Source organism: Elephas maximus, chromosome 16 (assembly GCF_024166365.1).
Source record: "Elephas maximus indicus isolate mEleMax1 chromosome 16, mEleMax1 primary haplotype, whole genome shotgun sequence".
NCBI lineage: Eukaryota > Metazoa > Chordata > Mammalia > Proboscidea > Elephantidae > Elephas > Elephas maximus.
Window position 1 is genome coordinate 3,999,378 of NC_064834.1, and position 26,420 is coordinate 4,025,797.

At 37.7% G+C, this 26,420-nt stretch overlaps 1 protein-coding gene across 9 annotated transcripts in view; it reads left to right on the forward strand.

The window, feature by feature from the left end:
- Positions 1–26,420, forward strand: part of ZFAND4 (zinc finger AN1-type containing 4) — a 125,588-nt gene that overhangs the window by 82,978 nt on the left and 16,190 nt on the right. For all 9 annotated transcript variants that reach the window (XM_049855545.1, XM_049855540.1, XM_049855543.1 and 6 more), the window contains one exon: positions 2,130–2,277. In XM_049855545.1, coding sequence (XP_049711502.1) covers positions 2,130–2,277 — 148 coding nt within the window. The remainder of the gene's footprint in view (positions 1–2,129; positions 2,278–26,420) is intronic.

Genomic DNA, 26,420 nt, shown 5'->3' on the forward strand with positions numbered 1-26,420 from the left:
AACCAAAAGGTTGGCAGTTTGACCCACCAGCTGTTCTTCGGGAGAAAGACATGGCAGTCTGCTTCTGTGAAGGTTACAGTGTAGAAAATTTGTGGGATGGTTCTACTTTGTCACATGGGTTCGTTATGAGTCAAAAACGACTTAACGACATCTAATAACAACAAAGTTAAAACACTACAAGGTAACAGAGTAGTACTTACAGTTAAAATACTACAAGGTAACCAAAAATAGAGTATACTTAAGTCATCCCTTCCAACTCTACAGGGTGAAGTGGTTAAAGTCTTCACTTAGCCGTCCTTTACAGGTTTAGCTGACCTTAAGAGAAGAACCTTCGCATAGTATACGTTCTGTCTCTCATTTGGGCGCACAGGCATGATGCAGTGAAGCCTGTTGCTTGGTCCCTGAGGAAGCAAGAGAAGAAGGAATAGGCTTTGGAACCAGACAGATGGGGGATTTGAATCTTAGGTCCATCATCTGCTAGCTCTTTGGTCTTGACCAAAATAGCTTTACCTCTCTCAACTGCAGTTTCTTCTTTTCTAAAATGGGATGTAATGCCTCCCTTATATAGTTTATGTGAACTTTTGAAATGATGCACAGGAAGTGCCTGGCAGAGTAGGCATCAGCTACACAGCAGCAATGGCATTACATTAGTGTGTGCCTGTTGTGTCAGGCAACATCCACCAGGAGGCACCGGCAGTAGGTAACAGTGGTAATCATGTGGAGACCAGTTCCTAACATTCTTCCCTCGGATACCCATGCCTGCCTGCTCTGCGTGCAATTAGCCCGCAATGTCAAAAGGTCACCAGTTTCACCATATAAACTTTGGGAATGGGGCTATCCACTCTCTACTTTGCCCTTGGTGGTAGTATGCGTTCCAGGTGTCATATGCCCTGTTAAGATTTTCCTTCTAAGTTGTTTCCGTTTCTTACAGCCATGTAGAACAGGACGTTTTAACCCTCATACTTCTGTAGCATAGATGCATCCATTCGTTTTTCTATAAGTAAATCAAGCGTGGTGATTAATACTCATTTCTCTTCTGCAGCATTTAAAATTTTAGTCATTCACCAAATATGCTGAGCTGTTTTTTTAAACCCTTGCCATTCTAATTTTCATGTTATTGAAAAAGCTAAATGAAATTTCAATAGTGTTTGTGATCAGTTCATCAGCTCAGCACTGTGCCAGGTGCTGGAACTAGGAAGATGAATAAAGCTAATACCTGCTTTCAACTTGCTTAAATATGGGGGAGTTTAGGGAAAAGAAAAACATACAAGTATAAATATGAGGATAGTGTGATAAATACCATGATGTTATGCAATCAAAGAGGAGGGAATCCCAATGTTAGTTTAATTACTTTGTAAATAAATGTCATGATGGTTGAATGGTAATGGAAATGTTCAGCAAACAGGTTCAGAAATTTGTGTCATGCCTTGACTTGGCATCTTTTTTCATGTGAATATCTATGCTATTCCAAGTAGTTCTATTTCCAGATTGACTTAGAGAAACCCTGTTATTCCTATTTTTTTTTTTTTTTGTTGTTGTTCTTTAAGAACAGAAAATGTTCTGACATCACCTGTATATGAGTGAGAATACCCTCAGGATGAATAAAAATCTGGACTTCTGTGCCAGTGTCTGGTTAATGGAAATCGATCAGCCTGTTGTCTGGGTTTCATAGTTATCAGCTTTGGCGAGTAAAGTGAAGTCAGAGCATTCTTGTGGAAGTATATTTTGACCTGTGGTGATGATATAAAATTTAAACCCATTGCTGTGAGTCAATTCCAGTGCTTGTAACTCAGTACAACAGAGTAGAACTACCCTGTAAGGTTTCTGAGGAGCAACTAGTGGATTTGAACTGCTGACCATTAATCTGGGCTACCAGCTGAGCTCTTAACTACTGCACCACAGTGGCTGCCAAAAGATCTTGACTGATGGTGCACTGAATTCAGAGTAATGCTATATCATGGTATTTATCTCCACTTAATTTTTTCTTCTAGAGATATATTTTTGAAATACATTTTCCTTGCATTTTGGTTTTATCATTAGCAGCATCTGATGTTCCTGTTGCACGTATGTTAGTCGTCACTATGCAGGCATCAAGCACGTTTCACGAGTGGTCATTGCTTCCTTTGCAGTGGAGGCTCTGTGTATAATTTGTATACAGATGAAGATGAAGAAACTGAGCCTTCTCCTTCTGGGCAACAGATAATTGAAAATTCAATAACTATGAATAAGATGAAGCTGCTGAAGGCAAAGATGGAGAACATGAATCTCAGCAAAAAGGTGAAGCTGCCGACCTTTCTCTAGCTTCCTTTATCCCTGTAGGGCTCACAGCAATGAGGCCTGTCAGTAACTGTAGGAAAAAAAAAAAGATCCGTAAAATGTATTTCAAGCTTCTGGCCTCAGTTATTTATTGAGATATTAAAAGTGATAAATTGATTTTATTTAGGCCAGCAACACATCTAAGGTGACTAAATTTAATTTAAAATAGTTTGATTTTTTAAAAAATTTCACAACCTTAGAGATAAGAAGGATAATAAAAGGTAGCCTAAACTTTAATCATACAATAATTACCTTTAAAATGCCTTGTTAGTATTTATTCATTATGGCTATTCCCTCTTCCCTTTGCTGGTGTTTACATGCATGTATGCATACTCAGCTTTATGAGATAGTGTCAGTTTTCCAGAGTGATTGAACCAATATACATTCTTTTAAAAATTTTTTATTTAATTTTTTGTTGTTGTTACTGAGAATATACACAGCGAAGCATATACCAATTCAACAGTTTCTACGTGTATAATTCAGTGACAGTGATTACATTCTTCGAGTTGTGCAGCCATTCTCACACTCCTTTTCTGGGTTGTTCCTTCCCCATTAACATAAACACAGTATCCCCTAAGCTTCCTATCCAATCTTTTTGAGTTGCTGTTGTCAGTTTAATCCCATATAGATAGTTCTTAAAAGAGCATAATGCTGAAGGCAGATATTGTGTACTAGTTAAGCAAAACTATTGTTTGGTTTTGAGAAGACTTCAGGGAATATTTCGGATTTCAGATTTAAACATTATCTCAGGGCAGTAGTTTCGGGGCTATATCCAGCCTCCATGGCTCTAGAAACTCTGGATTCCATGAGAATTTGAAATTCCGTTCTGTATTTTGCCCCTTTTGATCAGGATTCTTCTATAGAATCTATGATTGAAATGTTCAGTAATGGTACCCGGGTACCATCCAGTTCTTCTGGTCTCACGACAAAGGAGGTAATTGTTCATGGAGGCAGTTAGCCACACATTGCATATCCTCCTCCTATTCCTGACTGTCCTCCTTCCTCTGTTGCACCAGGCGAGTAGGGACCAATTGTTGTTCCTTGGATGTCCATTTGCAAGTTTTTAGGACCTCAGGCATATGCAGTGGAATAGGAGGTAGAATAGAAGCATTAAACACGTTATTAGGCCAATTAACCAGGTTGTTCCATGAAACTATGACCCTAAACCTGCAAACGAAGGAACCAAATCCCTTGAGGTGTTTGGTTGTACAAAACCAGTCTCAGCTGCTACTCTTTTTCTGTCATTGTTGTAAATGTCTATCACACAACTTTTCCAGTTCAACTTTTAAGCAGGTGTACAACTAATTGACAGCACTTAAATGATCACTTGTGCAATCCTACCCTTAATTGGTGTGATTTTTTCCATCACCGTAAGCCAGAACTCAGTACTGCATAAGCAATAACTTCTCCTTTACACCTCCCTCTCTCTGCTGGTAACCATTAATAAAATTTGGTCTCTATACATGCCTTTTTTGTCTTTTTATATAAGTGAGGTCATGCAATATTTGTCCTTTTGTAACTGACTTATATCACCAAGCGTAATGTCTTCCAGCTCCATTCATATTGTAGCATGTATCAAGACTTCATTTCTTCTGTTGGCTGAGTAGTGTTCCATTGTATGTATGTATCACCTTTAGTTTATCCATTCATCTGTTGATGGGCTTTTAGATTGTTTCTACCTTTTAGCTATTGTGAATAGTGCTGCAGTGAACATTGGTGTAGAAGTCTCTGTTTGAATCTCTGCTTTCAAGCCTTTTGGGTATATACCAGGAGTGGAATTGCCAGGTCATTTGTTTTTCTAGGAAATGCCACACTGTTTTACCCAGTGGCTATACCATTTTGTATTCCCACCAGCAGTGGATAAAGGTGCCATTTTCGCACATCCTCGTCAACATTTGTTATTTTCTGGGTTTTTGCTTTTTTTTTTTCCTTTTTTAAATCTTAGCTCTCCTACTGGGAGTGAAATGTTATCTCATTGTGGTTTGGATTTGAATCTCTCTGGTGCCTAATGATGTTGCGTATCCTTCATGTTTTTGGTGGCCTTTTAAATGTCCTCTTTGATGAAATGTCTATTCAAGTCCTTTGCCCATTTTCGTGATTGGTTTATTTCTCTTTCTGTTGTTAAGTTTTCAGTTTTATATATATTTTGGTAGTTAGGTTCTTATCAGATATATGGTTTCATAAGATACTCTCCCAGTCAGTATCTTGTCTTTTTACTTTTTTGGTAAAGTCTTTTGGTGAACAAAATTTTTAATTTTTATGAGGTTCCATTTATTTATTTTGCCTTTTTTCTGTTTGTGCTTTTGTTATTGTATTAGATAATCCATTGTCAAAAGCTGGGACCGACAGTATCGTCCCTGCATTTTCTTCTAAGCATTTTATGTTTTTGGTTTGTACATTTAGGTCCTTAATCCAATTTGAATTTGTTTTTGTGTTTGGTGTGAAGCATAGATCCTGTTCCATTTTTCTGCTTGTGGAAATCCAATTTTCCCAATACCATTTATTGAAGAGACTCTTCTTTCCCCCATGGGATGGACTTAGCACCCTTATCAAAAATCAGTTGACCATAAATGTGTGGGTTTATTTCTGGACTCTCTCTGGACTCTCAGGCTGTTTTAATTACTATAGCTGTATAGTATGTTTTAGAATCAGGTATTGTGGAGTTCTCCTACTTTGTTCTTTTCTTTCAATATTGCTTTAGCTATTTGGGGCCTCTTGCCATTCCATATAAAGTTGAGATTGGTTTTTCTATTTCTGTAAAGAAGGTTGTTGGAATTTTGATTGGGATTGTATTGAATCTATAGATTGCTTTGGGTAGTACTGACATCTTAACAATGTTAAGTCTTCCAATCCATGAACATGGGATATCTTTCCATTTATATAAGTCTTTATTTGCCTTCAGCAGTGTTTTATAATTTTTATTGTATAACTACTTCATGTCCCTGGTTAGATTTATTCCTAGGTGTTGATTCTCTTAGATGCTATTGTAAATGGAATAGTTCCCCTAATTTCACTTTCAGATTTCTCACTGTTGGTGTAAGAAAACCCAGCTGATTTCTGTTCTTGTTGACCTTGTACTCTGCAACTTCGCCAAATTCTTCTATTAGCTCTAGACGTTTTCTTGCAGAAATTTTGGAATCTTCTATATAGAGAATCATACCATCTGGTAATAGAGATAATTTTACTACTTCTTTTATAATCTTGATGCCTTTTATTTCTTTTTCATGTCTTACTGCTCTGGTTAGGACTTCTAATACAAAATTGAATAGAAGTGGGCACCCTTGTCGTGTTGCTGGTTTAAAGGGGGAGGCTGTCAGTCTTTCTGCATTAAGTATAATGTTGACTGTTGTCTTTTCATATATGCCCTGAATCATATTGAGGGATTTCCCTTCTGTTCCAATGTTCTTTAGGATTTTTATCAAGAAAGGGTGTTGGATTTTATCAAGCAATTTTCTGCACCTGCAGAGATAATCATGTGGTTCTTTTCCTTTGTTTTTGATTTTCTACTGTTGAACTGTCCTTGCATTCCTGGAATAAATCCGACTTGGTCATGTTATATGACTCTTTTAAGATACTGTTGGATTCTGTTTGCTAGTTTGTTGCTGAGATTTTTGCATCTATATTCCTAAGGGATATTGACATGTAGATTCCTTTTCTTGTGTTTTTGTCTTGTTTTGGTATCAGGTTTATGTTAGCTTTATAGAGTGAATTAGGGTTAGGGAGTATTCTTTTCATCTCTATCTTTTGGAAGAGTTTAAACAGGATTGGTGTCAGTTATTCCCTAAATGTTCATTAGGATGCATCAGTGAAGCCATCTGGTTCAGGACTGTTTTTTCTCGGGAGGTTTTTTTTTTTAATTTTTTTGGTTTAAATGAAAGCTTACTAATCAAGTCAGTCTCTCATACAAAAATTCATATACACGTTGCTATATACTCCTAGTTGCTCTCCTCCTAATGAGACAGCACACTCCTCCTCTCTACCCTCTATTCCCCATGTCCATTCAGCCAGCTCCTGTCCCCCCCTGCCTTCTCATCTCCTCTCCAGGAGCTGCCCACATAGTCTTATGTGTCTACTTGACCCAAGAAGCTCACTCTTCACCAGTATCATTTTCTGTCTTATAGTCCAGCCCAATCCCTGTCTGAAGAGTTGACTTTGGGAATGTTTCCAGTCTTTGGGCTAACAGAAGGTCTGGGGACCATGACCTCCGGGGTTCTTCTAGTCTCAGACCATTAAGTCTGGTCTTTTTACGACAATTTGAGGTCTGCATCCCACTGTCCTTCTGCTCCGTCAGGTGTTCTCTGTCAGGGCAGTCATCGGTTGTAGCCAGGCACCATGTAGTTCTTTTGGTCTCAGGCTGATGTAATCTCTAATTTATGTGACCCTTTCTGTCTCTCGGGCTCATAATTACCTCGAATCTTGGTGTTCTTCATTTTCCTTTGCTCCAGGTAGGTTGAGACCAATTGATGCACCTTAGATGGCCGCTTGGTAGCGTTTAAGACCACAGGCCACTCGCCAAGGTGGGATGCAGAATGTCTATTTAATAGATTTTATTATGCCAGTTGACTTAGATGTCCCCTGAAACCATGGCTCCCAAACCCCCACCCCTGCTACTCTGGCCTTCAAAGCATTCAGTTTATTCAGGAAGCTTCTTGGCTTTTGGTTTAGTCCAATTGTGCTGACCTCTCCCGTATTGTGTGTTGTCTTTCTCTTCACATAAAATAGTTCTTGTCTAGTAACACCTCTCCCTCCCTCCTTCCCTGTTCTCATAACCATCAAAGAATATTTCCTTCTCTGTTTTAAACTATTTTTTGAGTTGTTATAATAGTCATATAATATTTGTCCTTTTGCAACTGACTTAATTTCACTCAGCATAATGCCTTCCAGATTCCTCCATGTTATGAAATGTTTCACGGATTCATCATTGGTCTTTATCAATGCATAGTATTCCATTATATGAATATACCAAAATTTATTTATCCATTCATCCCTTGATGGGCACCTTGGTTGCTTCCAGCTTTTTGCTATTGTAAACAGTGCTGGAATGAACATGGGTGTGCATATATCTGTTCGTGTAAAGGCTCTTATTTCTCTAGGCTATATTCCAAGGAGTGGGATCACTGGATCATATGGTACTTCTATTTCTGACTTTTTAAGGAAGTGCCAAAATGGTTGTACCATTTTACATTGCCACCAGCAGTATATAAGTGTTCCAGTCTCTCCGCAACCTCTCCAACATTTATTATTTTGTGTTTTTTTTTAATTAATGCCAGCCTTGTTGGAGTGAGATGGAATCTCATTGTAGTTTTGATTTGCATTTCTCTAATGGCTAATGATTGTGAGCATTTCCTCATGTATCTGTTAGTTACCTGAATGTCTTCTTTAGTGAAGTGCCTGTTAATATCCTTTGCATTGGGAGGTTTTTGATCACTGATTCAATCTTTTTGCTAGTTATGGGTCTGTTGAGATTTTCTAGTTCCTTTTGTATCAGTTTGGGTAGATTTCTAAGAATTTGTCCATTTCATCTAGGTTATCCAGTTTGTTGTCAAGCAGTTGTTCGTAATATTCTGTCGTAATTTTCTTATTCCCTTCAGATCAGTTGTAGTGTTCCCTCTTTTATTTCTTATTTTGGTTCTTTGCATCTTTCCTTACTTGTTTCTTTGTCAGCCTACCTAAAGGTTTGTCAATTTCATTGATCTTTTCAAAGAACCAACTTTTGATTTTGTTGATTTTTTCTATTATTTTTTCATTTTCTATTTTTAATTTCATATATTTCTTTGATCTTTGTTGTTTCTTTTCTTCTGATAGATTTAACCTTGGTTTGTTCTTCTCTTTCTTGTTCCTGGAGTTGTCAGGTTAGGCTGTTGATTTGAGATCTTTGTTCTTTCTTCATGAAGCCATTTATTGCTGTAAGTTTCCCTCTGAGTTCCGCCTTCGTTTCCTCCCATAAGTTTTGATATGCTGTGCTGTCCTTTTCATTTAAGTCTAAGAAATTTGTGGTTTCTCTTTTGACTTCTTCCTTGACCCATTGATAGTTTAATAGTGCATTGTTTAATTTCCATAGGGTTGTGTATTTTCCTTTTTTTTTTTTTTCTGTTAATGATTTGTAACTTCATTCTGTTGTGGTCAGAGAAAATAATTTGTATGATTTCAATCTTTTTAAATTTATCAAGACTTGCCTTGTGACCTAATCATGTGGTATATCCTGGAGAATGATCCATGTGCACTGGAGTAGAATATATATTGTGCTGTTGTTGGGTGGAGTGTTCTGTATATGTCTGTTAAGTCTGGTTGATTTATACTGTCATTCAGGTCCTCTGTTGCCTTGTTGATCTTCTTTCTAGATGTTCTGTCCAGTGTTGAAAATGGTGTATTGAATTCTCCACATATTACTGTGTGCTATCTATTTCTCCCTATAATTCTGTAGTGTTTTCTTTATATATTTCGATACTCCATTGTTCGGTGCATATATGAGGGTAGGTCAAAAAGTATTGCTACAAAATCGTAGGAACTTTATTAAACAAAAAATATCAAAATATGAAGCTGTTTCTCGACATATCCTCCGTCTAAGTCTGTAGACTTCTGAGGGCAGTTTTTCCATCTCTCTAATCCTTCCCTGAAGAATTCTGGACTCTTCAATTTATACCATGTCAAAGTGGCAGTGTTGGCATCCTCAGGTGACTCAGAGTATGTTCCTTTTAAATGTTCTTTGAGTTTTGGGGAAAAAAAGAAGTCTGAAGGGCAAGATCAGGGGTGTAGGGTAGATGGGGTAGGGTTTCCTAATGAAATTCTCATAGGACAGCCTTTGCCACCCTCAAAGGATGAGCAGGTGCATTGTCATGATGGAAAAAAAATTCCTCAGCACAACTTCCCTGGCCTTTTTATCACCAGTTTTCAGTTTTCTTAAAATTTCCTCATAAAATGCCCCCGTGACTGTCCTGTGCCCCTTGAGAATATCTATCAAGATTACCCTTTTAGAATCCCAAAAAAAACAGCCAGAATAACCTTCTGAGTAGTCTTCCCTCTGTTGGCTCCTCTTTGAGGTTTTCTTGACCTTCCTTAGAATGCTTGAGCCATCTAAAAACCTGTCTTTTTTATGTGGGGCAGCATTCCCATAAACTTGTTGTAAGGCTTCAGTGGTTTGGGAAGATGTCCATTTGAGTTTTGTTAAAAATTTGGTATTATCCTTGACGTCAAAATTACTTTTTTCCATGGCACAAAAAATATTCATTTCTTTGAAGGCACCGTAAGGAAACTAAGTGTACTTACTGAGTGAGAACTTGTCTGCAGCCATCCACTGATTGCAGAGACATGTTTAAACATGTTTTGTTTGGAATAAACTCCTGCATGTATGAACTGGGACACTAGTAGCAATACTTTTTGACTTACCCTCATATATTTATGATTGTTAAACTTTCTTTATAAATTGACCCTTTTATTAGTATATAGTGTCCGTCTTTATTTCTTCTAACAGATTTTGTTTTACAGTCTACTTTGTCTGATATTAAGATTGCCACACCAGCTCTCTTTTGGTTATTGTTTGCATGGAATATTTTTTTCCCCATCCTTTCACTTTCAACCAATTTGTGTCCTTGGGTCTAAGTGCATTTCCTGTAAACAGCTCATAGTTGGAACATGTTTTTTATCCATCCTGCCACTCTCTCTGCCTTTTGATTGAAGCATTTAGTCCATTTATATTCACTGTAATTACCAATAAGAAGTGACTTACTTATACCATTTTATTACTTATTTTTCTTATGTCTTAAACCTTCTTTGCCTTTGTCCTTTACTACTGCTTGCTTTTGTGTTTTGTTGGTTTACTGTAGTGAGCCATTTAAGTTCTCTTCTCCTTTCCTTTTATGTATGTTTTTTATTTTCATGGTAATTACCGTGAATATTAAATTTAACGTCTTGTATTTATAGCATCCTAGGATAAGTTGGTACCACCTTAACTTCAGTAACATTCAAGAAATTCGATACCTATGCCCTCTTTCCCCCCACATTTTGTTGTTGTTGTTGCTAATTACATCTTTATATTCCATGTACTCTGCAATGTAATTTTATTCTTGATTTTTATACATTTGTCATTAAAAAGCCTGAGGGACAAAAGAATTAGAATTATCAAGCATGAATACATTATTTCTAACTCTTATACTTGTCTGTGCAATTCCCTTTACTTAGGGATCTTTGTTTTCATGTATGGCTTTGAATTACTTTCTGATGTCCTTTCCATCTGCAGAACTCCTGTTATTATTTTTTGGTAGTGTCAGTCTGATGGATATGAACTCCCTCAGCTTGTTTGTCTGGGAATGTTTTAATTTCACCCTCATTCTTGAAGGACAGTTTCACTGGGTATGGTATTCTTCGTTGACAGTTATTTTCTTTTATTACTTTAAATATGTCTTTCCATTGCTTTCTAGCCCCAGTGTTTCTGAGGAGAAATTGGCATTTAATCTTATTGGGGAACCTTTATGTTTCTGTTTGCTTCTCTCTCAGTGCTGCCAGGATTCTCTCTTTATCTTTACTTTTTGAGAGCCTGACTATGGTGTGTCTCAGTGTAGATCTTTTTGGCTTTTTCCTGGTTGGAGTTCTTTGAGTTTCTTGGATTTGTAGATTCATGTTCTTCATCAGATTGGGGAAATTTTCTGTCATTATTTCTTCAAATATTCTTTCTGTCCCTTCCTCTCATCTCCTTCTGAAATTTCCATGATGACTATTATCTGGTCACTTGATGTTCTCAGATAATTCCGGTAAACTGTGCTCAGCCTTCTTGAGCCTTCATTCTTCTTGCTCCTCAGACTCCATAGTTTTGACTATCTCATCCTCTAATTTGTTGATTATTTCTTCTGTCTGATCAAATCTATTGTTAAATTATGCCATTGTGTTCTCATTTCAGTTATTATCCCTTGCAGTTGAAATATTTTTGTTTGGTTTCCTTTTATCTCTTTTTTTAGATTTTCATTTCGTTAATGCATTGTTTTTCTTATTTCTTTTATATGTTGTCGGTGTTTTCCCTTACGTCTTTAATTATGTTTAATGTTGTATTATATTCTTCCATTCTTTTCATTATTCGGTGTTCCATAGATGTGTGGACACCAAAGGTTTGTAGAAACCTGATAGCTGACAGTGTCTCGGTGGTAGAGGTGCTGTCATACCCCAAAGGAGGTCTGCCTTGTTGATTTTAGAGAAGAAACATGGGGTCTCTTCTCTTTGTACACGCAGGGGGTGTGGTGGTTAGAGAAGCAGGCTTTTTGCAGTGGTTGCTTTTGTAGTTCACAGTATCCGGCAGACCGTGTGATTGGGGGGACAGGGACAATGGGAGAAGAGATTTTCCTACTGTATACACTTGTTGATTCATTGATTCTTGCCTGTCTGCAGTACCCCACTGCTGTCCTCTATTCCCCAGTTCAGAGTTGCTCAACACTGAGCACTGTTTCCTTGTATTTTTTGTTTTACTTGTGGCAGAAGGTTGGAACAATGATTTGTTTATGTCGCCATCTTCCCAGCAACTCCAGTGTGTGGTAGCTTTAATTACATTCCTGACTTCCGGCCAACATGGCGCCATAGAAGGAAGCACTATGCTGTCCCTCCACAATAAAGACCTGAAAAACTAAGTAAAACAGAGAAAAATGTCATTCCTGGAACCTGAAGTATCAAATGAAGAGATAAAGAACTCAGCCAAACACCAAATACAATAAGAAACTGACAGAAGACTGAGAGCAAGGAGAGATATTTGTCAAGGTTCCTTATCAGCTAACAGAGCATGGATTCACCATCTTGGATCCCTGTCAGAGACCAGCTGACAGGGAGCATGGGAAAGCACCTTCTTAGAGCTTGCAGCAGGAAACAGAGCACCCAGTAACTGTTGATAAATGCTTTCTTACCCCCGTCCTCTTCCTGCTGCTCTACCTCTGAGCTTCCTGGCTGGTTACAGTGGCTCGACCATCCAGGAAGTGCAGCATCCTTGTTGCTTGGATTTGCCCCAACTACATCACAGATCGGTGGACAGGGAGTATGGAAAAGCAGCTTCATGATGTTCCCAGCAGGAGACAGAGAACCCAGTAAGAAGAGATACACACTTTCCTAATCTCCACCCTTATTTCCCTACCCCTTCAGCCTCCTCTGCTTCCCACCAGCCACAGTCTCTTGGCCAGGAGGCAACAGTTTCCACCCCAGGCCACTTGGATTTGCCCTATCCACACTGGCTGGGTCACTGAGCTGCTGTAGCTTCTTTCGGCCTCTTTTGGTTTCTTCCGTGCCTCCCACCAGCTCTGCCTCCTTTCTCTTTAACACCTGGCTCCGTGTGCCATCTTTGCTTCTTGAAAGGCTGTGAAGCTCTGCTTGACTGAGGGGGGTCCACTCCCCTGGCACACGACACAACGCTTCTGGGATCCCTGGGGCTTTTTTTTTTTTTTTGCTTTGCTTTGCTTTTTTTGTTTTGCTTTGTTCTGTTTTGATTTGTTTGCTTGTTTTCTTTCTCTTTTCGCACTTGGGATCCCCTTCTAGCCGGACTGCACTGCACAGATGTGTAAGCTGAATCCCTGGGAGCATTTCTTTTCTTTTTTTTTCTTTCTTTTTATTTTTTCCTTCTCTCTTTTTCCCTTTTTGTCCTTCTTCACTTCTCAGTTCTCGTCTGTGTATACTTACCTTGTTTTCCAGTCTCCTGAATGCCTGGTGCTATGGGACATCTGTACCCCCCTAGCCAGGCTATACCATGCAACCTGGAAGACTTCCCCAGTCTTCGCAGCCTCACTGGTGGGATGCCTGGGGGCTTTTATTTTCTACTTTTTTTTTTTTCTTTTCCAAATATTTATCTAGTTTTTTTTTCCTTTTTTTTCTTTTTGTTCTCTCTATTTCTTGGGTTCTCATCTCTACTCCAAAGGTAAGCTCTCTTTGTGCTTTTTCCCTTTTGGCACTGTGTGTTTTTATTTTTCCTTTGTTTGTTTTTGGCTCATGTTTCTCTTTTCTCTTTCCCATACCCATACTAGCTCCATACATCACAACCTCCCTTCTCTTTCCTGCCTACCTGTACCATATGCTGAACATCACACCTCTGAGCAGCACAGGGACAGCCTACCAGAACTTGCCTGGCACTGATTCCTGGTCTGCCCTGTTAGCCCTAGTATGTGCCACAAACAACTGGACCTGCCCTCCTGCACCATAGCTGAGTGACCAGTACCACCCATTGGACAAGGAGATGAAAAAGATCATGACTAAGGACAAGTAAAAAACAAAGAACGCACAGCCTGCCTTCTCGGACATAACAAATGAAACAAAAAACCAGGATGGAACAAAAAAATCTACAATCAGTAAATGAAGAAAATAACTACTGAATCCCTCAAAGACAGTAGACAATATATATCAAAACATATAAAATAGGACAGGATGGTTCCAGTAGGTGTCCAAAATAAAACACCAGATGACTTTCTAGTAGAAGAAAATGCACTAGAATTACCTGACAGGGAATTCAAGTCTCTAATATCCAGAACTATCCAAGAGTTGAAGCAAAAAGCAGACAAAAATGAGGAAAAAAATAGACAAATTTATAGAAAAGTCAGATAAATTCATGGAAAATAAGGCAAGAAGGTGGAAGAATTCAGGAAAATAATACAGGAACAAAATGTCAAAATAAATTCATAACTAGAAATAATACAAAAACAACAATTAGAAATCTGAAAGATAAACAAGATTTCAGAAATGGATAGTGTTAGAGAAGGACTGAGGAGCAGGCTTCAAACGATGGAAGACAGGATCAGTGAAATTGAAGACAAACACTTGGATACAACTGTTTGAGGAAAAATCAGAAAAAAAAAAAAACGAAGAAAAATGAGGAAACTCTGAGAACTATATGGGACACAATCAAAAGCAAAACTTTGCGAGTGATCAGAGTTCCAGAACAGGGAGAGAAGACAGAAAACACAGACAGGATCATTAAAGAATTGCTGACAGAAAACTTCCCTAATATGAATGATGAAAAGCTGACTATCCAAGAAGCTCAACGAACCCCAAATAGGATGGACCCTGAAAGAAAAACATCAAGGCATATCATAATTGCACTCGCTGAAACCAAAGACAAAGAAAAAACCTTAAAGCAGCTTGAGAACAACAAAAATTCACATACAGAGGAGAAACAATAAGACTGAGCTCTGATTATTCTGCAGGAACCATACAAGCAAGAATGCAATGGGATGATATATATAAAACTTGAAAGGAAAACATTGCCAACCACGAATAATATATCCTGCAAAACTTTCATTCAGATATGATGGTGAAATTAGGACATTTCCAGATAAACAGAAATTAAGCCAATATGTAAAAACCAAACCAAACCCGCAAGAATTATTAAAAGGAGTCCTTCAGTCTGAGAACAAATAAAATCAGACCACAGCCTGAATCTAGGATGCCAGATTGTACCAGCCAGATACCAACATAGGAAATGATCTCTCAAGGACTATCCAAAACCAAAACATTTGCAACAGGGAACCAGAGAGGTTAATCTATAAATGACAACAGTGTCAGAACAATAAAAGAGGGAATAAACGGTGTAGGTATAGAACTTTCTAAGGGAGAAGAAGGCAAGGTGATACCAAGTGATAATCGACTGGTTCAAACCGAGGAAGATAAGGGTAAATTTCAAGGAAAACACGAAGGAAGTTAACAAACCGACTCATCAAAATAAAGAAGAAAAACATAAAGTCTTGATAAAAATAAAATCTACAAAAACAAAAGTAATCCACAAACAAAAGAAACAACGCAGGAGAGTCAAGAGGAACAAAGAAAACGTTAGCACCACACAAAAAAGCACTACAAATGACAGCAATAAACCCACACCTATCAATAATTACACTGAATGTAAATGGCCTAAATGCACCCATAAAGAGACAGAAAGTGACAGAATGGATAAAAAAACAAGATCCATCAATATGCTGTGTACAAGAGACACACTTTAGAAATAAAGATGGAAATTTATTAAAAATTAAAGGATGGAAAAAAATACATCAAGCAAATAACTACCAGCAAAGAACAGGAGTGGCAAAACTAATCTCAGATAAAATAGACTTTAAAACAAAATCCACCATAAAAGACAAAGAAGGGCATTGTATAATGATTAAGGGGACAATCCATCAGGAAGACATAGCCATAGTAAACATCTACATACCCAGTGACAGGCCTCCAAAATACATAAAACAAACTCTAACAGCACTGAAAAGAGAAATTGACAGTTCCACAATAATAGCAGGAGACTCTAACACATCACTCTCGGTAAAGGACAGAACATCTAGAAAGAAGCTTATCAAAGATACAGAAGAGCTAAAGCGCACAGTCAGCCAACTTGACCTCACAGACATATGTAGAACACTCCACCCAACAGCTGCAAAGTACACATTCTTTTCCAATGCACATGGAACATTCTCCAGAATAGACCACATCTTAGGCCACTGGGCAACCCTCAGCAAAATCCAAAACACTGAGATAATACAAAGTATCTTTTTGGACCACAATGCCATCAAAGTAGAAATTAATGACAGCAAGAGCAAGGAAAAAAAGTCAATTACATGGCAACTGAATAACACCCTGCTTAAAAACCAATGGGTAATAGAAGAAATCACAGATGGAATAAAAAAATTCCTGGTATCAAATAAGAATGAAAACACATCATACCAAAACCTTTGGGACACAGCAAAGGCAGTCCTCAGAGCTCAATTTATAGCAATAGATGCACACATCAAAAAAGAAGAAAGGGATAAAATCAAAACATTAGCTACAGTACTTGAACAAATAGAAACAAATAGAACAAAAAGAAGCCCACAGTCAAGAGAAGAAAGGAAATGGTAAAGATCTGAGCAGAAATAAATGAAACAGAGAATAGAAAAGCAATAGAAAGAATCAACAAAACCAAAAGTTGGTTCTTTGAAAGGATCCACAAAATCAACAAATCACCACCCAAACAGACAAAAGAAAACCAGGAGAGGACACAAATAACCCAAGTAAGAAATGAAATGGGACGTTACTACAGACACAACTGAAATAAAGAGGATCATAACAGAGTATTATGAAAAACTCTACTGCAACAAATTTGAAAACCTAGAGTAAATGGACGAATTTCTAGAAATGCACTGCCAACCCAAATGAACACAAAATGATGTTGAAAATCTGAACAGACTCATAACAACAGAAGAGATAGAAAAGGTAATTAAAAAAAAAACTCCCAACAAAAAAAAGCCCTGGCCCAATGGCTTTACTGTAGAATTCTACCAAACATTCAGAGAAGAGCTTACACCAGTGCTACTCAAACTATTTCAGAACTTAGAAAAGGAAGTGATACTTTGAATTCATTCTATGAAGCCACCATAACCCTGATACCAAAACCAGGCAAAGAAACCAGAAAAAAAGAAAATTACAGACCGATATTTCTCGTGAATGTAGATGGAAAAACTCTCAAAATTCTAGCCAATAGAATTCAGCAGCATATTTAAAAAAAAAAAAAAAAACCCACAACCAAGTAGGATTCATACCAGGTATGCAAGGATGGTTTAACATTAGAAAATCAATCAACATAATCCACCACATAAATAAAAAAAAAGAATCACATGATCATCTCAATCGATGCAGAAAAGGCATTTGACCAACACCTATTTCTGATAAAAACTCTCAATAGACTAGGTATATATTGAAATTTTCTCAACATAATAAAGAGCACATATGCAAAACCAATGGCCAACATCATTCGTAATGGAGAAAGGCTGAAAACATTCCCCCTTGAGAACAGGAACAAGACAAGGATGCCCTTTATCACCACTCCTACACTGGGTTTTTTGTGGGCCTATTTAACGTTGTGTTGGAAGTCCTAGCTAGAGCAGTAAGGCAAGGAGAAGAATATTTGTAATGAAGAAGTTAAATTGTCCCTATTTGTAGGTGATATGATACTATACACAGAAAACCCAAAAGACTCCAGAGAAAACTACTGGAACTAATAGAAAGATTCAGCAGAGTAGCGGGATACAAGATCAACATTAAAAAATCAGTTGGATTCCTATACAGCAATAAAGAGAATGATGAAAAGGAAATCAGGAAAACAATATCATTTCTAATCACCCCTAAGAAAAGAAAATACTTGGGAATAAATCTAACCAGGGACGTAAAGGACCCATACAAAGAAAACTACAAAACAGTACTGCAAGAAATCAAAAGAGATCTACATAAATGGAAAAACATACCATGTTCATGGATAGGTAGACTCAACATTGTGAAAATGATAATTCTACCCAAAGCGATTTACAAATACAATGTGATACCGATCTAAATACCAACAACATTCTTTAAGGAGATGGAAAAACTTATCATTATATATGGGAGGGGAAGAAGTCCTGGATAAATAAAGCACTATTGAAGAAGAAGAATAAAGTAGGAGGACTTGCACTACCTGACCTCAGAACCTACTATACAGCTACGGTAGTCAAAGCAGCCTGGTACTGGTACAACAACAGATACATTGACCAATGGAACAGAGTTGAGAACACTGATGTAAATCCATTCACCTATGGTCACCTGAGCTTATACAAGGGCCCAGTGACCATCAGTTGGGGAAAAGATAGTCTTTTTAACAAATGGTGCTGGCAAAACTGGATGTCCATCTTCATAAAAATAAAACATGACCCATACTTTACACCACATACAAAAACTAACTCAAAATGGATCAAAGACCATATAAAGCCAAAAACCATGAAGTTCACAGAAGAAAAAAAGAATCAACACTAGAGGGGATAATACACAGCATTAACAGGATACAAACCACAACCAACAACACACAAGCTCTAGAGGATAAGCTAGATAACTGGAATCTTCTAAAAATTAAACAATTATGATCATCAAAAGATGTCACCAAAAGAGTAAAAAGAGAACCTACAGACTGGGAAAATAAATTTGGCTATTACATGTCAGACAAAGGCCTAATCTCTAAAATCTAAAAGAAAATCCAACACCTCTACAATAAAGACAAACAATCCAATTAAAAAATGGGCAAAGAAAATGAACAGACACTTCTACAAAGAAGACATTAAAGCGGCCAACAGACACATGAGGAAATGCTCAAGATCTATAGCCATTGGAGAAATGCAGATCAAAACCACAATGAGATACCATCTCACTCTGACATTACTGGCACAAATCAATAAAATAGGAAATAATAAGCATTGGAGAGGCTGTGGGGAGATCGGAACTCTTATGTACCACTGGTGGGAATGCAAAATGATTCAACCGTTTTGGAAAACAATATGGTGCTTCTTTAGAAAGCTAGAAATAGAAATATTATATGATCCAGCAACCCCACTCCTAGGAGTACATCCTAGAGAAACAGGAGTCATCACACGGACAGACGTATGCACACCCATGTTCATTGCAGCATTGTTCACAATAGCGAAAAATGGAAACAACCTAGATGCAGATCAACAGATGAATGGATAAACAAACTGTGGTACATACACACAACTGAGTATTACACAACAATAAAGAACAGCAATGAATCTGTGAAGCATCTCATGACATGGATGAATATGGAGGGCATTATGCTGAGTGAAATAAGTCAACCACAAAAGGAGAAATATTGTATGGGACCACTACTGTAAATATTCATGAAAAGGTTTACACAGAAAAAGAAAAAATCTTTGATGGTTATGAGGGAGGGGTGGGGGTGGAAAAACACTCAATAGATAGATGGGAAACTTTGGTGAAGGGTTATACAGTACACAATACTGGGGAAGGCAGCACAACCTATACAAGGCAAGGTCATGGTAGCCCCATAGACACATCCAAACTCCCTGAGGGACCAAATTGCTGGGCTGAGGGCTGTGGGGACCCGATCTCAGGGAATATCTAGCTCAATTGGCATAACATAGTTTATAAAGAATATGTTCTACATTCTACTTTGGTGAGTAGCATCTGGGGTCTTAAAAGCCTGTGAACAGCCATCTAGGATACTCCACTGGTCTCACCTCTTTGGGAGCAAGGAAGAATGAAGAAAACTAAAGACACAAGGGAAGGATAGTCTGAAGGACTAATGGACTGCATCTTCCACAGCCTTCATCAGCCTGAGTCCAGTATGAGGTGGTATCTGGCTACCACCACTGACTTCTTTGACAGGGATCACAATACAGGGTCCCAGACAGAGCTGGAGAAAAATGTAGAACAAAATTCTAACTCAAAAAGAAAGACCGGACTTGCTGGCCTGACAGAGACTGGAGAAACCCTGACAGTATAGCTCCTGGACACCCTTTCAGCTCAGTAATGAGGTCACTCCTGAGGTTCACCCTTCAGCCAAAGACTGAACAGGCCCATGGAACAAAACAAGACTAAAGGGGCACACCAGTCCTGGGGCAGAGATTGGAAGGCAGGAGGGAACAGGAAAGCTGGTAATAGGGAACCCAGGGTTGAGAAGGGAGAGTGTTGACATGTCATGGGGTTGTTAACCAATGTCATAGAACAATGTGTATACTGACTGTTGAGAAACTAGTTTGTTCTGTAAACCTTCATCTTAAGTACAATACAAAAAGAAAAATAAATTACTTAAAAAATTTTACATTTCTTTGGTGAAGAATGATGTTGAGCTTTTCATATGCTTATTTGTATATTAGGATATCTTCTCTTCTGAAGTGCCTGTTCAGGTCTTTTGCTCATTTTCCTATTGGTTTTTCTACCTTTTGCTTAGTGATTTGTGGACATTTGTATATACATGGATACAAGTTCTTTGTCAGATATATGACTTGCAGATATCTTCTACCATTCAGTGGCTTACTCTTACTCTTAATGGTACCTCTTGATGAATGTATGATTTTAATTTTAGTACATAATTCAAATTATAATATTTTCCTTATGATTAGTGCTTTTTTTAAATAACCAACTTAATGAAGTCTTTTCTTACAACAACGTACTGAAGGCATTCTCCTTTTTTTTTCCTTCCAAAAGCTTTATTAGTGTACTTTTCTCATTTAGATTTACAGTCCCTTTTTTTTTTGGTACAATGTGAAGTATGATCAAAATATCTGTGCCCCTCCCCTCTAGAGAACAGTTGATCCAACACTGTTTAAAAATATATATATCTTATTCCTACAATCCCAAATATTTAGGTACCCAATACAGAACTTTAAAATACATGAAGCAAAAACTGCAAAGAGAAATAAACAAATCCATGCTTATATTGAAGATTTCAACACCCCATGCTCTTCATTTTATACAAAAGATACACTGAAAATCAGAAAGAATATAAGAAGACTATAACAACACTATCAGCCTACTGACCACACTGACCTTTATAAAATTACAGAACAGCAGCATATATATTATTTCAAGTGCACAGGAAATATTTATCAAGATAAACCATATTGTGGGTCATAGAACAAGTTCCCATATGTTTTTTAAAAATTCACTTACACAAAATATGCTCTCAATGGAATAAAATTAGAACTCATAATGGAAATATATTTGGTAAATATAATATTTGAAAATAACACACTTTTATGTAGCCCATGAGTCAAAGAAGAAATCCAAAGGGAATTTAAAAAGTATTTTGTACTGAATAAAAATATTCTGATAATGTGGTGAATAATTTTTTTTAAAATATGAAATGACTCTTGAATTTTTTGAATGAAACTCTCTTTGTTGTGATGTATTTTCCTTTTTATATCTTTAGATTTAATTTGAATATTCTATTTGGGATTTTTGTTCATGAGAGAGGTTGGCCTATAGTTTTCCTTTCTTGTAATGTCCTTATTGTGTTTTGTCATCATGCTTAGCTGGTCTCCTACAAGAATTGAGAAGTGTTCCGTCTTCATTATTCTGTAGAAGAATTTGTATAATACTGGTGTTATTTCTTTCTGAAATATTTGGAAGAATTCACTTTTGTACTATTTAGTGTTTTTCCTTTTCCACCCCTCCCCTCACTCATAACCACCAAAGATTGTTTCTGTGTAGAAACATTTTCATGCATTTGTATAATAGTAGTATCATACAGTATGTGTCCTTTTGTGGTTGACTTATTTTACTCACCATAATGCCCTCCAGATTAACATTTCCTTTTTTTTTTTTATTTTCATTGTGCTTTAAGTGAAAGTTTACAAATCAAGTCAGTCTCTCATACAAAAATTTATATACACCTTGCTGTATACTCCTAGTTGCTCTCCCCCTAATGAGACAGCACACTCCTTCTCTCCACCCTCTGTTTTCACGTCCATTCAGCCAGCTTCTGACCTCCTCTGCCTTCTCATCTCCCCTCCAGACAGGAGCTGCCCACATAGTCTCGTGTGTCTACTTGATTCAAGAAGCTCAGTCCTCACCAGTGTCATTTTCTATCCTATAGTCCAGTCTAATCCCTGTCTGAAGGGCTGGTTTTGGAAATGATTCCTGTCTCGGGCTAACAGAAGGTATGGGGACCACGACCTCCGGCGTCCTTCTAGCCTCAGTAACACCATTAAGTCTGGTCCTTTTACGAGAATTTGAGGTCTGCATCCCACTGCTGCCGTGCTCCCTCAGGGGTTCTCTGTTGTGTTCCCTCTCAGGGCAGTCGTTGGTTGTAGCTGGGCACCATCTAGTTCTTCTGGTCTTAGGCTGATGTTGTCTTCGATTTATGTGGCCCTTTCTGTTTCTTGGGCTCATAGTTACCTTGTGTCTTTGGTGTTCTTCATTCTCCTTTGCTCCAGGTGGGTTGAGACCAATTGATGTATCTTAGATGACCACTTGCTAGCATTTAAGACCCCAGATGCCACTATTCAAAGTGGGATGCAGAATGTTTTCTTAATAGATTTTATTGTGCCAATTGACCTAGATGTCCCCGAAACCATGATCCCCAAACCCCTGCCCCGGCTATGCTGGGCTTTGAATCGTTCGGTTTATTCAGGAAATTGCTTTGCTTTTGGTCTTGTCCAATTGTGCTGACTTCTGCTGTATTGTGTGTTGTCTTTCCTTGCACCTAAAACAGTTCTTGTCTACTATCTTATTAGTGAATACCCCCTCCCTCCCTCCCTCCCTCCTCTCGTAACCATCAAAGAATATTTTCTACTCTGTTTAAACTATTTCTCGAGTTCTTACAATAGTGGTCTCGTACAATATTTGTCTTTTTGCAACTGACTGATTTCACTCAGCATAATACCTTCCAGATTCCTCCATGGAGATTAACATTTTCTTTATAACCTATGTTATGCTAGTTGAGCTAGATGTTCCCTAGACCATGGTCCCCAACCTTCAGCCCAGTAACTCTATCCCTCAGGGAGTTTGGGTGTGTCTGTGAAGCTTCTATGACTTTGCCTTGGCCAAGTTGTTCTGACTTCCCTGGTATTGTGTACTGTCTTACCCTTCACCAAAGTTACCACTTACCTACCATCTAGTTAGTGTTTTTCCCTCACCATCCCTCCCTTCCCTCGTAAACAAAGATTGTTTCTTTCTGTGTGTAAACATTTTCTTGAATTTTCATAAGAGTGATCTCATTACGGTATTTGTTTGTGGTTCACTTACATAATGCCCTCCTGATTCATCCATGTTGTGAGGTGTTTTGCAGATTCATTATTGTTCTTTATTGTTGCATAGTGTTCCATTGTGTGTGTGCACCATAGTTTGTTTATCCATTCATCTGTTGATGGGCACTTCGGTTGTTTCCATCTTTTTGCTATTGTGAATAATGTTGCAGTGAACATGGGTGTGCATGTGTTTATTCGTGTGACGGCTCTTCTTTCTCTTGGATATATTCCTAGGAGTGGGATTACTGGATCATATGGTCTGTTTCTAGCTTTCTAAGGCAGTGCCATATCGTCTTCCAAAATGGTTGTATCATTTTGCATTCCCACCAGTAGTGCATAAAAATTTCAATCTCCCCACAACCTCTCCAACACTTGTTATTTCCTGTTTTTTTGATTCATGCCACTATTGCTGGGGTGAGATGGCATCTTATTGTAGTTTTGGTTTGCATTCCTCTAATGGCCAGTGATCATGAGCATTTCCTCATGTGTCTCTTAGCCACCTGAATGTCTTCTTTGGTGAAGTGTCTTTTCATATCCTTTGCCCCTTTTTCGATTGGTTTATTTGACTTTTTGTTATAGAGGTGTTGGATTTTCCTATAGCTTTTAGATTAGAAGTTTGCTGGATATGTTGTAGCCAACATTTTTTTCCCCAATGTGGATGTTCTCTTTTTACTGTCTTGGTGAAGTCTTTTGATGAGTATAAGTGTTTAATTTTTAGAAGATCCCAGATACCTAGCTTATCTTCTGTTGTTTATGTATTGTTATTTATGGTTTGTATCTGATTTATGTCATATATTAGGGTGCCTATCGTTGACCTTATTTGTCTTTCCATGATCTTTATAGTTTCTGGTTTTATATTTATGTCTTTGATCCATTTTGAATTAGTTTTTGTGTATGGTGTGAGGTATGGGTCCTGTTTTATTTATACACAGATGGACATCCAGTGCTGCCAGCACCATTTGTGAAAAAGACTGTCGTTTCCTCATTTAATGGACTTTGGGCTTTGTCAAACATCAAGTGGCTGTAGGTAGATGGATCTACTTGGGTTCTCGATTCTGTTCCATTGGTTAATGTGTCTGTTATACCAGCACCAGACTGTTTTGACTACCATAGCTGTATAGTAGGTTCTGAGGCCAGGTAGTGCGAGGACTCCTATTTTGTTCTTCTTCAGTAATGTTTTACTTATCCAGAGCTACTTTCCTTTCCATATAAAGTTAATGATTAGTTTTTCTGTCTTGTTAAAGAATGCTGTTGGTATTTGCATTGGGATTGGATTGTATTGGTAGATTGCTTTGGGTATAATTGACATTTTCACAATGTCGAGTCTGCCTATCCATGAGCATGGTATGTTTTTTTCATTTATGTAGATCTCTTTTGGTTTATTACAGTAGTGTTTTGTAGTTTTCTTTGTATAGGCCTTTTATGTCCCCAGTTAGATTTATTTCTAAGTTGTTTTTTTTTTTTTTTTTAGGGGCGATTATAAATGGTATTGCTTTCCTGATTTTCCTTTTTGTAGTTCCCTTTATTGATGTAGAAATCCAACTAGTTTTTGTATGTCGATCTTTTGTCCTTCTACAGTGCTGAATCTATTAGTTCCAGTGGTTTTCTTGTGGAGTCTTTAGTGTTCTCTATGTATAGTATCATATCATCTGTGAATAGGAATAGTTTTACTTCTTCCTTACTAATTTGGGTGCCCTTTATTTCTTTTTCTTGCCTTATTAGTCTAGCTAGGACTTGCAGCACAATGTTAAACATGAGTGGAGATAAAAGGGCATCCCTGTTTTGTTCTTGTTCTCAAGGGGAATGTTTTCAGCCTCTCTCCATTGAAAATGATGTTGGTTGTTGGTTTTGTATCCAAAAAAAAAAAAAAAAACCAAACCCAGTGCCGTTGGGTCAATTCTGACTCATAGTGACCCTATAGGACAGAGTAGAGCTGCCCCATAGAGTTTCCAAGGAGCACCTGGTGGATTTGAACTGCCAACCCTTTGGTTAGCAGCCGTAGCACTTAACCACCACACCACCAGGGTTTCCTGGTTTTGTATGGATGCCCTTTATTATGTTGAAGATTTTCTTTCTATTCCTATTTTATTGATAGTTTTTGTCAGGAATAGATGTTGGCCTTTATCAAAATGCCTTTTCTGCATTGATTGAGGTGATCATGTGATTTTTAAAAATTTATGTGTTGGATTATGTTAATTGATTTTCTAACGTGGAGCCATCCTTTCATACATGGTATAAGTCCCACTTGGTTGTGATTTTTTTTTTAAATATAAAATGCTGAATTGTATTGGCTAGAATTTTGTTGAGAATTTTTGCATCTGTATTTATGAAAGATACTGGTATGTAATTTTATTTTTTGGGGGCATCTTTTCCTGGTTTTGGTATCAGGATTATGTTGGATTCATGGAAAGAATTCAGAAGTATTCCTTCCTTTCCTATATTCTGAAGCAGTTTGAGTAGTACTGGTGTGAGCCCTTCTCTGAATGTTTGTTAGAATTCTCTAGTGAAGCCATCTTGGTCAGGACTTTTTTGTTGGGAGTTTTTTGTTATTACGTTTTCAATCTCTTGTTTCGTTATGGGTCTGTTAGGATTTTCTGCCTCAGTTTGTGTTAGTTTAGGTAGGTAGTGTGTTTCTAGAAATTTGTCCATTTCCTCTAGCTTTTCAAATTTGTTAGAGTACAGTTTTTCATAATATTCTGTTATGATTCTCTTAGTGTCAGTTGGGTCTGTTGTGATATTGCCCATCTCATTTCTTATTCAGTTGCTTCCTCTCCTGTTTTTCTTTTGTTATTCTGGTCAGTGGTTTATCGATTTTGTTAATCTTTTCAAAGAACCAGCTTTTGGTCTTGTTAACTCTTTCAATTGTTTTTCTGTTCTCTATTTCATTTATTTCTGCTCTGGTCTTTGTTATTTATTCTGGTGGCTGTGGGCTTCTTTTGCTTTTCTCTATTTGTTTGAGTTGTAGGACTAACATTTTGATTTTGTCCGTTTTTCTTTTTTGATGCTTGCACCTAATGCTGTGAATTGACCTCTGAGCATTGCCTTAGCTGTGTCTCATAGGTTTTGGTCTGATGTGTTTTCATTCTTATTTTATTCTAGAAATTGTTTGATTCTGTCTTTGATTTCTTCTGTTGCCCAGTGGTTTTTAAGCAGGGTGTTATTCAGCTTCCACGTATTTGATTTTGTTTCCTTGCTCTTCCTGTTACTAATTTCTGCTGTAATGGCATTGTGATCTGAGAAGGTGCTTTGTATTATTTCATTGTTTCGGATTTTGTTGAGGGTTGCTTTGTGTACTAAGATGTAGTCTGTTGTGGAGAATGTACCATATGCATCGGAAAAGAATGTATACTTTGCTGTTGTTGGGTGGAATGTTCTATATATGTCTGTGAGATCAAGATAGTTGATTGTGGCCTTAAGATCCTATGTATCTTCGCTGAGTTTCTTTCTGCGTGTTCTGTCTTTTAACAAGAGTGGTGTGTCGAAGCGTCCTACTATTATTGTGGAACCGTGAATTTCTCTTTTCAGTGATGTTAGTTTGTTTTACGTATCTTGGGCCCTGTCATTGGGTGCGTAGATATTTATTACAGTTATGTCCTTGTGGTG